Here is a 13,130-nt window from a genome sequence, read left to right as displayed (position 1 = left end):
TCCTCTCCCCTCCCCTCCCCTCCCCTCCTCTTCTCTCCTCTACCTTCCTCTCCTCTAATCTCCTCTCCTCTCCTCTACCCTCCTCTCCTCTCCTCTCCCCTCTCCTCCTCTCCCCTCCTCTCCCCTCTCCTCCTCTCCCCTCCTCTCCTCTCCACTACCCTCCTCTCCTCTACCCTCCTCTCCTCTCCTCTCCTCTCCTCTCCTCTCCTCTCCTCTCCCCTCTCCTCCTCTCCCCTCCTCTCCTCTCCACTACCCTCCTCTCCTCTACCCTCCTCTCCTCTCCTCTCCTCTACCCTCCTCTCCTCTCCTCTCCCCTCTCCTCCTCTCCCCTCCTCTCCCCTCTCCTCCTCTCCCCTCCTCTCCTCTCCACTACCCTCCTCTCCTCTACCCTCCTCTCCTCTCCTCTCCTCTCCTCTCCTCTCCTCTCCTCTCCTCTCCTCTCCTCTCCTCTCCTCTCCTCTCCTCTCCTATACCCTCCTCTACCCTCCTCTCCTCTCCTCTCCTCTCCTCTCCTCTCCTCTACCCTCCTCTCTTCTCCTCTTCTCTTCTCTTCCCTCCTCTTCTCTTCCCTCCTCTTCTCTTCCCTCCTCTCCCCTACCCTCCTCTCCCCCCTCTTCTCCCCCCTCCTCTTCGCTCCTCTCCCCTCCCTTCCACTCCTCTCCTCTCCTCTCCCCTCCTCCTCTCTCCTCAAAGTGTTCATATATGGAGGAATTAACACTAACTCTGGTCCCTCATGTGTTTCTCTCCTCTCCTCTCCTCTCCTCTCCTCTCCTCTCCTCTCCTCTCCTCTCCTCTCCTCTCCTCTCCTCTCCTCTCCTCTCCTCTCCTCTCCTCTCCTCTCCTCTCCTCTCCTCTCCTCTCCTCTCTCAAAGTGTTTATATGGAGGGATTAACACTGTCTCTGGCCCCTCGTGTGTTTCTCTCCTCTCTCTCCCCCCCTCTACTCCCTCACCTCTCCTTCTCCACTCCACTCTCCTTCTCCACTTTCCTCTCCTCTCGTGGAACAGTCTACAGTCCTCTCTCCACTCAGACATTTTAAGCTGCTTTCCTGCATTAAAACTAAATGTGATTACAACACAACAGATAATGAAACCCTTATCTGTGCCGTGCCAAAGGGCAGAGCGTGAATTAAAACTAAGCCCTAGCCTTAAGGAGTTAGGGTTATAAATCCCTATTATAAGTATCAGCAACCTGGCCTGTGTGGAAGGAGACACCTACTGGCCTATGTGGAAGGAGACACCTACTGGCCTGTGTGGAAGGAGACACCTACTGGCCTGTGTGGAAGGACACACCTACTGGCCTGTGTGGAAGGACACACCTACTGGCCTGTGAGGAAGGAGACACCTACTGGCCTGTGTGGAAGGAGACACCTACTGGCCTGTGTGGAGGGAGACACCTACTGGCCTGTGTGGAGGGAGACACCTACTGGCCTGTGTGGAGGGAGACACCTACTGGCCTGTGTGGAAGGACACACCTACTGGCCTGTGTGGAAGGACACACCTACTGGCCTGTGTGGAAGGAGACACCTACTGGCCTGTGTGGAAGGAGACACCTACTGGCCTGCTACACACCACTATGTTACATGTTTTAACAACACTCACAAATACATATGACTTATAATATGAACACCATGGAAACATGGAGGTCATCATCGGACACCATGGAAACCTGGAGGTCATCATCGGACACCATGGACTACTGTAAAGTAAAGGTTAGGCTACCTGTGGATTAGGCTACCTGTGGGTTAGGTTATCTGTGGGTTAGGCTACCTGTGGGTTAGGTTACCTGTGGGTTAGGTTACCTGTGGGTTAGGTTACCTGTAGGTTAGGCTACCTGTGGGTTAGGCTACCTGTGGGTTAGGTTACCTGTGGGTTAGGTTACCTGTGGGTTAGGCTACCTGTGGGTTAGGTTACCTGTGGGTTAGGTTACCTGTGGGTTAGGTTACCTATGGGTTAGGCTACCTGTGGGTGAGGTTACCTGTGGGATAGGCTACCTGTGGGATAGGCTACCTGTGGGTTAGGTTACCTGTGGGTTAGGTTACCTGTGGGTTAGGCTACCAGTGGGTTAGGTTACCTGTGGGTTAGGTTACCTGTGAGTTAGGTTACCTGTGAGTTAGGTTACCTGTGGGTTAGGTTACCTGTGGGTTAGGCTACCTGTGGGTTAGGCTACCTGTGGGTTAGGCTACCTGTGGGTTAGGCTACCTGTGGGTTAGGCAGGAAAGACATCATCTCCTCTAACCCTCCCTAAAGACATCATCTCCCTCTAACCATAACCCTCCCTAAAGACATCATCTCCTCTAACCCTCCCTAAAGACATCATCTCCTATAACCATAACCCTCCCTAAAGACATCATCTCCCTCTAACCATAACCCTCCCTAAAGACATCATCTCCTATAACCCTCCCTAAAGACATCATCTCCCTCTAACCATAACCCTCCCTAAAGACATCATCTCCTATAACCCTCCCTAAAGACATCATCTCCTATAACCCTCCCTAAAGACATCATCTCCTCTAACCGTAACTAAAGACATCATCTCCTCTAACCATAACCCTCCCTAAAGACATCATCTCCTCTAACCATAACCCTCCCTAAAGACATCATCTCCCTCTAACCATAACTAAAGATATCATCTCCTCTAACCATAACTAAAGACATCATCTCTCTCTAACCATAACTAAAGACATCATCTCCTCTAACCATAACCCTCCCTAAAGACATCATCTCCTCTAACCATAACTAAAGACATCATCTCCTCTAACCATAACCCTCCCTAAAGACATCATCTCCTCTAACCATAACCCTCCCTAAAGACATCATCTCCCTCTAACCATAACCCTCCCTAAAGACATCATCTCCTCTAACCATAACCCTCCCTAAAGACATCATCTCCCTCTAACCATAACTAAAGACATCATCTCCTCTAACCATAACTAAAGACATCATCTCCTCTAACCCTCCCTAAAGACATCATCTCCTCTAACCCTCCCTAAAGACATCATCTCCTCTAACCATAACCCTCCCTAAAGACATCATCTCCCTCTAACCATAACCCTCCCTAAAGACATCATCTCCTCTAACCCTCCCTAAAGACATCATCTCCTCTAACCATAACCCTCCCTAAAGACATAATCTCCTCTAACCATAACTAAAGACATCATCTCCTCTAACCCTCCCTAAAGACATCATCTCCTCTAACCATAACTAAAGACATCATCTCCTCTAACCATAACTAAAGACATCATCTCCTCTAACCATAACTAAAGACATCATCTCCTCTAACCATAACTAAAGACATCATCTCCTCTAACCATAACTAAAGACATCATCTCCTATAACCATAACCCTCCCTAAAGACATCATCTCCTCTAACCATAACCCTCCCTAAAGACATCATCTCCTCTAACCATAACCCTTCCTAAAGACATCATCTCCTCTAACCATAACTAAAGACATCATCTCCTCTAACCATAACCCTCCCTAAAGACATCATCTCCCTCTAACCATAACCCTCCCTAAAGACATCATCTCCTCTAACCCTCCCTAAAGACATCATCTCCTCTAACCATAACCCTCCCTAACGACATCATCTCCTCTAACCATAACTAAAGACATCATCTCCTCTAACCCTCCCTAAAGACATCATCTCCTCTAACCATAACTAAAGACATCATCTCCTCTAACCATAACTAAAGACATCATCTCCTCTAACCATAACTAAAGACATCATCTCCCTCTAACCATAACCCTCCCTAAAGACATCATCTCCTCTAACCATAACCCTCCCTAAAGACATCATCTCCCTCTAACCATAACTAAAGACATCATCTCCTCTAACCATAACTAAAGACATCATCTCCCTCTAACCATAACTAAAGACATCATCTCCTCTAACCATAACCCTCCCTAAAGACATCATCTCCTCTAACCATAACTAAAGACATCATCTCCTCTAACCATAACCCTCCCTAAAGACATCATCTCCTCTAACCATAACCCTCCCTAAAGACATCATCTCCCTCTAACCATAACCCTCCCTAAAGACATCATCTCCTCTAACCATAACCCTCCCTAAAGACATCATCTCCCTCTAACCATAACTAAAGACATCATCTCCTCTAACCATAACTAAAGACATAATCTCCTCTAACCCTCCCTAAAGACATCATCTCCTCTAACCCTCCCTAAAGACATCATCTCCTCTAACCCTCCCTAAAGACATCATCTCCTCTAACCATAACCCTCCCTAAAGACATCATCTCCCTCTAACCATAACCCTCCCTAAAGACATCATCTCCTCTAACCCTCCCTAAAGACATCATCTCCTCTAACCATAACCCTCCCTAAAGACATAATCTCCTCTAACCATAACTAAAGACATCATCTCCTCTAACCCTCCCTAAAGACATCATCTCCTCTAACCATAACTAAAGACATCATCTCCTCTAACCATAACTAAAGACATCATCTCCTCTAACCATAACTAAAGACATCATCTCCTCTAACCATAACTAAAGACATCATCTCCTCTAACCATAACTAAAGACATCATCTCCTATAACCATAACCCTCCCTAAAGACATCATCTCCTCTAACCATAACCCTCCCTAAAGACATCATCTCCTCTAACCATAACCCTTCCTAAAGACATCATCTCCTCTAACCATAACTAAAGACATCATCTCCTCTAACCATAACCCTCCCTAAAGACATCATCTCCCTCTAACCATAACCCTCCCTAAAGACATCATCTCCTCTAACCCTCCCTAAAGACATCATCTCCTCTAACCATAACCCTCCCTAACGACATCATCTCCTCTAACCATAACTAAAGACATCATCTCCTCTAACCCTCCCTAAAGACATCATCTCCTCTAACCATAACTAAAGACATCATCTCCTCTAACCATAACTAAAGACATCATCTCCTCTAACCATAACTAAAGACATCATCTCCTCTAACCATAACTAAAGACATCATCTCCCTCTAACCATAACCCTCCCTAAAGACATCATCTCCTCTAACCATAACCCTCCCTAAAGACATCATCTCCCTCTAACCATAACTAAAGACATCATCTCCTCTAACCATAACTAAAGACATCATCTCCCTCTAACCATAACTAAAGACATCATCTCCTCTAACCATAACCCTCCCTAAAGACATCATCTCCCTCTAACCACAACTAAAGACATCATCTCCTCTAACCATAACCCTCCCTAAAGACATCATCTCCTCTAACCATAACTAAAGACATCATCTCCCTCTAACCATAACTAAAGACATCATCTCCCTCTAACCATAACTAAAGACATCATCTCCCTCTAACCATAACTAAAGACATCATCTCCCTCTAACCCTCCCTAAAGACATCATCTCCCTCTAACCATAACCCTCCCTAAAGACATCATCTCCCTCTAACCATAACCCTCCCTAAAGACATCATCTCCCTCTAACCATAACCCTCCCTAAAGACATCATCTCCTCTAACCATAACTAAAGACATCATCTCCTCTAACCATAACCCTCCCTAAAGACATCATCTCCTCTAACCCTCCCTAAAGACATCATCTCCTCTAACCATAACCCTCCCTAAAGACATCATCTCCCTCTAACCATAACTAAAGACATCATCTCCTCTAACCATAACTAAAGACATCATCTCCTCTAACCATAACTAAGGACATCATCTCCTCTAACCATAACCCTCCCTAAAGACATCATCTCCCTCTAACCATAACTAAAGACATCATCTCCCTCTAACCATAACTAAAGACATCATCTCCTCTAACCATAACCCTCCCTAAAGACATCATCTCCCTCTAACCATAACTAAAGACATCATCTCCCTCTAACCATAACTAAAGACATCATCTCCCTCTAACCATAACCCTCCCTAAAGACATCATCTCCCTCTAACCATAACCCTCCCTAAAGACATCATCTCCTCTAACCATAACTAAAGACATCATCTCCTCTAACCCTCCCTAAAGACATAATCTCCTCTAACCATAACTAAAGACATCATCTCCCTCTAACCATAACCCTCCCTAAAGACATCATCTCCTCTAACCATAACTAAAGACATCATCTCCTCTAACCATAACTAAAGACATCATCTCCTCTAACCATAACTAAAGACATCATCTCCCTCTAACCATAACTAAAGACATCATCTCCCTCTAACCATAACTAAAGACATCATCTCCCTCTAACCATAACTAAAGACATCATCTCCTCTAACCATAACTAAAGACATCATCTCCCTCTAACCATAACTAAAGACATCATCTCCCTCTAACCATAACCCTCCCTAAAGACATCATCTCCCTCTAACCCTCCCTAAAGACATCATCTCCCTCTAACCATAACCCTCCCTAAAGACATCATCTCCTCTAACCATAACCCTCCCTAAAGACATCATCTCCTCTAACCATAACTAAAGACATCATCTCCTCTAACCATAACTAAAGACATCATCTCCTCTAACCATAACCCTCCCTAAAGACATCATCTCCCTCTAACCATAACTAAAGACATCATCTCCCTCTAACCATAACCCTCTCTAAAAACATCATCAAGTGGTCTGCTAGCTTTTCCCCAAGATGTGCAACACTGGCTGAAGTTAACCTACAGGCCTACAGTACAACAACCTGTTGAAGGCAAAGCTATGGCAGATTGTTCTGTCAGAAAATGATATCTGATACTTTGGATGGAATAAGATCGTAATATCCCATGTTGTATCGATCCCGTGTGAACGGTTGACGTAGGAAATATCCCGAGGTGCACTTCTTCTATTCATGCGATTATAATTGACGCAACCTCGTGGAGTTATATACCATTAACTACTGTAGCCAACTGTTAGACAAGCCAGGAACGAAAACAGACATCACCAATTAACTTGTATGGAAGGAAAGAAAACCGACAGTAGATTATTCTACAGGCATGTATCCCCCCCACTCTTACCTGACATTTCTTGATGAGGTACATTGACAAGACTGAACCCTTTGGCGGTATATGCTTGTCTAACATCACTGCAGGTTTTCGCTTTAATATCTCCTCCACATGACAGGGACAGCATCGATAAAGTGCAACACACCAGTCGTACTCTCCACATTGTAGTCATCGGTAATAAATCCGTGTAAGTGAAATAAATCCGTTATAGACGACCCGAACGGCTGGTCAATCCGCGCGGTGAAACTAGGGTCTGCAATGCTCCCTCTTCCGTCCGTGATTTTTACTTTCTCCCTGCTCGCTGCAGAATGTCAAATGTTTATCAGCCGAAAATCACAATTAACTTATTATTTCAATCCATTCAGCTCATAGCAGAATCTCTCTCTCTCTCGTCCTGTCCTCTCTCTCTGAACAAGATTCCGCCTTGAGTAAAACAGCCCGACGTCGTTCCGCTACATGAAGCAGCACCTTGAGCTCTCTGTTAATATAACTTGTGCCCTAGACCCCCTACTAGATACAGCGCCTCTGTGTTTCTGTCAACGGAGGAAACTAGAAATCCAGGGACGAGACACACACGGCTCATAGCCCAGTCACCGCTCCACAGCACCCGGCAAAACACGGAGTGGAATAGGGCGGTCTGCCTCCGACCAAGCATCTAGGGGCGCAAATATGGGGTTTTCTCAAGACTAGGGGGGCACTAACATGGGGTTTTCTCAAGACTAGGGGGGCACTAACATGGGGTTTTCCCAAGACTAGGGGCACTAACATGGGGTTTTCCCAAGACTAGGGGGGCACTAACATGGGGTTTTCCCAAGACTAGGGGGGCACTAACATGGGGTTTTCTCAAGACTAGGGGGGCACTAACATGGGGTTTTCTCAAGACTAGGGGGGCACTAACATGGGGTTTTCTCAAGACTAGAGGGGCACTAACATGGGGTTTTCTCAAGACTAGGGGGGCACTAACATGGGGTTTTCTCAAGACTAGGGGGGCACTAACCTGGGGTTTTCCCAAGACTAGGGGCACTAACCTGGGGTTTTCTCAAGACTAGGGGCACTAACATGGGGTTTTCTCAAGACTAGGGGCACTAACATGGGGTTTTCTCAAGACTAAGGGGGCACTAACATGGGGTTTTCTCAAGACTAGGGGCACTAACATGGGAAGTTAGGAACCAATATACACAGGCAGTTAGGAAAGCAAAGTCTATCTTTTTTAAACAGAAATTTTCTTCCTGCAACACAAACTCAAAAAAGTTCAGGGACACTGTAAAGTCCATGGAGAATGAGAGCACCTCCTCCCAGCTGCCCACTGCTCTGAGGCTAGGAAACACTGTCAGCTCTGATAAATCCACTATAATAGAACATTTCAATAAGCATTTTTCTACGGCTGGCCATGCTTTCCACCTGGCTACTCCTACCCCGGTCAACAGCCCTGTTCCCCCCACAGCAACTCGCCTAAACCTCCCCCATTTCTCCTTCTCCCAAATCCAGATAGCAGATGTTCTGAAAGAGCTGGCAAATCTGGACACCTACAAATCAGCCGGACTAGACAATCTGGACCCTCTCTTTCTAAAAATTATCTGCCGAAATTGTTGCAAACCCTATTGCTAGCCTGTTCAACCTCTCTTTCGTATCGTCTGAGATTCCCAAAGATTAGAAATCTACAGCGGTCATCCCCCTCTTCAAAGTGGGAGACACTCTAGACCCAAACTGCTACAGACCTATATCTATCCTACCTTGCCTTTCTAAGGTTTTCGAAAGCCAAGTTAACAAACAGATTACGGACCATTTCGAATCCCACCGTACCTTCTCCGCTATGCAATCTGGTTTCCGAGCTGGTCACGGGTGCACCTCGGCCACGCTCAAGGTCCTAAACGACATCATAACCGCCATCGATAAGAGACATTACTGTGCAGCTGTATTCATCGACCTGGCCAAGGCTTTCCACTCTGGTTATTAAATCATAACCGCCATCGATAAGAGACATTACTGGGCAGCTGTATTCATCGACCTGGCCAATGCTTTCCACTCTGGTTATTAAATCATAACCGCCATCGATAAGAGACATTACTGGGCAGCTGTATTCATCGACCTGGCCAAGGCTTTCCACTCTGGTTATTAAATCATAACCGCCATCGATAAGAGACATTACTGTGCAGCTGTATTCATCGACCTGGCCAAGGCTTTCCACTCTGGTTATTAAATCATAACCGCCATCGATAAGAGACATTACTGTGCAGCTGTATTCATCGACCTGGCCAAGGCTTTCCACTCTGGTTATTAAATCATAACCGCCATCGATAAGAGACATTACTGTGCAGCTGTATTCATCGACCTGGCCAAGGCTTTCCACTCTGGTTATTAAATCATAACCGCCATCGATAAGAGACATTACTGTGCAGCTGTATTCATCGACCTGGCCAAGGCTTTCCACTCTGGTTATTAAATCATAACCGCCATCGATAAGAGACATTACTGTGCAGCTGTATTCATCGACCTGGCCAAGGCTTTCCACTCTGGTTATTAAAGGGATAAAGAGAGGAATCCATCCTCCGCTTAATTAATTTATTCACAGGTAAATGGAGGAATCCATCCTCCGCTTAATTAATTTATTCACAGGTAAATAGAAGAATCCATCCTCCGCTTAATTAATTTATTCACAGGTAAATAGAGGAATCCATCCTCCGCTTAATTAATTTATTCACAGGTAAATGGAGGAATCCATCCTCCGCTTAATTAATTTATTCACAGGTAAATAGAAGAATCCATCCTCCGCTTAATTAATTTATTCACAGGTAAATGGAGGAATCCATCCTCCGCTTAATTAATTTATTCACAGGTAAATGGAGGAATCCATCCTCCGCTTAATTAATTTATTCACAGGTAAATAGAAGAATCCATCCTCCGCTTAATTAATTTATTCACAGGTAAATAGAAGAATCCATCCTCCGCTTAATTAATTTATTCACAGGTAAATGGAGGAATCCATCCTCCGCTTAATTAATTTATTCACAGGTAAATGGAGGAATCCATCCTCCGCTTAATTAATTTATTCACAGGTAAATGGAGGAATCCATCCTCCGCTTAATTAATTTATTCACAGGTAAATAGAAGAATCCATCCTCCGCTTAATTAATTTATTCACAGGTAAATGGAGGAATCCATCCTCCGCTTAATTAATTTATTCACAGGTAAATGGAGGAATCCATCCTCCGCTTAATTAATTTATTCACAGGTAAATGGTAATATGCTCTAAACCGCTCTGATGACAAACACACTGTGTTGCCCCGTCTCCAATCATCCACAAGGCTGGGAAAACCTATTTAATTAAAGAAATACATTTAGAAAATGTACAAAATAATAATAAAAGATGTACTATTAAATAACTAGCTACAGTGCAGGCTAACTCCAATGAGCTGCTAACTAGCTACAGTGCAGGCTAACTCCAATGAGCTGCTAACTAGCTACAGTGCAGGCTAACTCCAATGAGCTGCTAACTAGCTACAGTGCAGGCTAACTCCAATGAGCTGCTAACTAGCTACAGTGCAGGCTAACTCCAATGAGCTGCTAACTAGCTACAGTGCAGGCTAACTCCAATGAGCTGCTAACTAGCTACAGTGCAGGCTAACTCCAATGAGCTGCTAACTAGCTACAGTGCAGGCTAACTCCAATGAGCTGCTAATGTAGCTCTAGCTAGCCAACTGTATAGATACCTAGCTAAATTAATTAAATCTCACCTGAAACCTAACCTCATAATAGCTAGCTATCTTGATGTATTTAAAAACACAAACTCCAAATTTATTTGTAGGTAGCTAGCTAACAGCCAATGGAGGAGGGCGGTAGGACAGCAGCTGTCAAACAAGGGAGAGATTAGGTTATTCTGGATAGGGCAGGAACTGCTGTGTCGTTCCAGTCCCTAGAGAGATAATACTAGCATGATAATCAGTGCCGTGTAATATGACTTTAATGAAGTCTGTTTCTTGTGAGGTTTTCCGTCCTCAGATACAGAGAGCTATGAAAGCCTGTCTACATATGAAGAGGTCCCAATGAGGAGCAGCGGTTCTCAGTCCTGGGGACTCCAAGAGGGGCACATTGTTGTTTTTGCCTCGGCACTACACAGCTGATTCAGATGATCAACTCATCATCAAGCTTCAAGTGGTATTTACGTGTTCATTTGTGATGCTATCCTTGATATGATCCTGTTGTTGTCACATGCTACACATGAACATGTGTGTGCCCATGTATCTATCAATCCAATGTGATCATGATTTGTTATCAGGTATATTATACTTTAGTAATCCACCTGGTGATGTAACAGTCTAATAATGACATTGTCTTCCATATTCCTACAGATACCTTGTAACGGGAGATTCCTTCAAAACGACTGCCTATAGTTATTGTGTAGGGCACTGCAAGGTTGTTGTGCATTGTTGCCAGTGTTACCAGGGCCAACTGGGACTGCCTCGTGGGGGAATTCAGGCATGTGAAGGCTACCTGTGTCCTGCATGACTTCATGGAGATGGACAATGAGGACCAGGAGGGAACATGCAGCCCTCCTCCGTGTGCCAGAGGAGAAGTCTGCTGCTCTGCAGGATGGGGGCCAGGAGGGAACTTGCAGCTCTCCTCCGTGTGCCAGAGGAGAAGTCTGCTGCTCTGCAGGATGGGGGCCAGTATGGGGGCCAGGAGGGAACATGCAGCTCTCCTCCGTGTGCCAGAGGAAAAGTCTGCTGCTCTGCAGGATGTTGCAGGGATGGGGGCCAGGAGGGAACATGCAGCTCTCCTCCGTGTGCCAGAGGAAACGTCTGCTGCTCTGCAGGATGGGGGCCAGGAGGGAACTTGCAGCTCTCCTCCGTGTGCCAGAGGAAATGTCTGCTGCTCTGCAGGATGTTGCAGGGATGGGGGCCAACGGGGCAGCCCGGGAGGCCATCCGTGTGGGGAGATCTTCCCCTCCTACTTCTTGGAAGTGCTGTTCCCTGGCAACACCTTGTGCCACAGGCTACTCTAGGCACAACCAATGTCTCTTCTAGGAGCTCAGCTACTCAGCTATATCAACTACATTTGTTCAATACTCAGTTTCTCTCACTTTGATTTCTACTTCTCAGGTGACGGAGCTGTTGAGGTGAGGGTGACGTCAGCACATGAACAAAACAGGCTGTTTTAAGAGTCACCCACATTGAGAAAATGTAGAACAACTAGACACCTACAACCACCACCTACACGCTTAATTTAATCTTTATTTAACTAGGCAAGTCAGTTAAGTGTATCGTTCTTATTTACAATGACGGCCTACCCCTCCGGTCAAACCCGGACGACGCTGGGCCAATTGAGCGCCGCCTAATCGGACTCCCAATCACGGCCGGATGTGATTCAGCCTCCTGATTGATGGATGGTGTTGTGCAGTAAGCAGGCTCAGGTGTAACTGTGGCTCCTTCCACCTTCAACGAATATGCCAGAGGGCCGACCGTGGAGAATAATAAGACACTTCATTATTTCTGTTTCTATAACTATGCTGTATGGTTTGTCCTCGTGTGTCCGATCAGGTTGTTCAGCATCTGCAGCCACTTAGTGTGGACGCCAGGTGAGGCCACAGATCCCTGTTGAACACCGTCTCTACCTTATTTTCCCAATAACAGTCTCTCTCTCCTTCACTTCATCCCTCTCTCCTCTTCTCCCTAAAGATCCTCTAGGTTCTATCAGCTGTGTCGGTGAACCCCTCCCGTATCTGAACTGGCTACAAAGAGGGCAGAGCATGATCAAAGATGAGAGGTCACTTGGTGGGGTCAACGGGAAGTATTATTGAAGAGATGCTTCCTAGAGACAGAGATGTAGTCGTGCCAGAGTTAATGATCCAAGGTCAGTTTTGCATTTCACCTCCTGATGATTCATTAATCATATGCTGTCTTCCCTCTGTTCTAATCTCTTTCCCTGTCTGTCTTCCCTGTCTGTCTCCTCTGTTCTCATCTCTTCCCCTGTCTGTCTTCCCTGTCTGTCTCCTCTGTTCTAATCTATTTCCCTGTCTGTCTTCCCTGTCTGTCTCCTCTATTCTCATCTCTTTCCCTGTCTGTCTCCTCTGTTCTCATCTCTTCCCCTGTCTGTCTTCCCTGTCTGTCTTCCCTGTCTGTCTTCCCTGTCTGTCTCCTCTGTTCTAATCTCTTTCCCTGTCTGTCTCCTCTGTTCTCA

At 45.7% G+C, this 13,130-nt stretch overlaps 1 protein-coding gene across 1 annotated transcript in view; it reads right to left on the bottom strand.

Moving 5' to 3' along the window:
- LOC116370620 (glypican-6-like) overlaps positions 1 to 7,575 on the bottom strand; it is a 283,653-nt gene extending 276,078 nt beyond the window's left edge. Inside the window, exon 1 of the mRNA XM_031819827.1 lies at positions 6,966 to 7,575. Coding sequence (XP_031675687.1) covers positions 6,966 to 7,125 — 160 coding nt within the window. The 5' untranslated portion in view covers positions 7,126 to 7,575. The remainder of the gene's footprint in view (positions 1 to 6,965) is intronic.
- Between the last annotated feature and the right edge of the window lie 5,555 nt (positions 7,576 to 13,130).

The sequence above is a fragment of the Oncorhynchus kisutch genome, unplaced genomic scaffold (genome assembly GCF_002021735.2).
Source record: "Oncorhynchus kisutch isolate 150728-3 unplaced genomic scaffold, Okis_V2 scaffold2673, whole genome shotgun sequence".
Classification (NCBI taxonomy): domain Eukaryota; kingdom Metazoa; phylum Chordata; class Actinopteri; order Salmoniformes; family Salmonidae; genus Oncorhynchus; species Oncorhynchus kisutch.
Note: the sequence above shows the minus strand (reverse complement) of the source record. Positions and strands in the feature narration are given on the sequence as shown.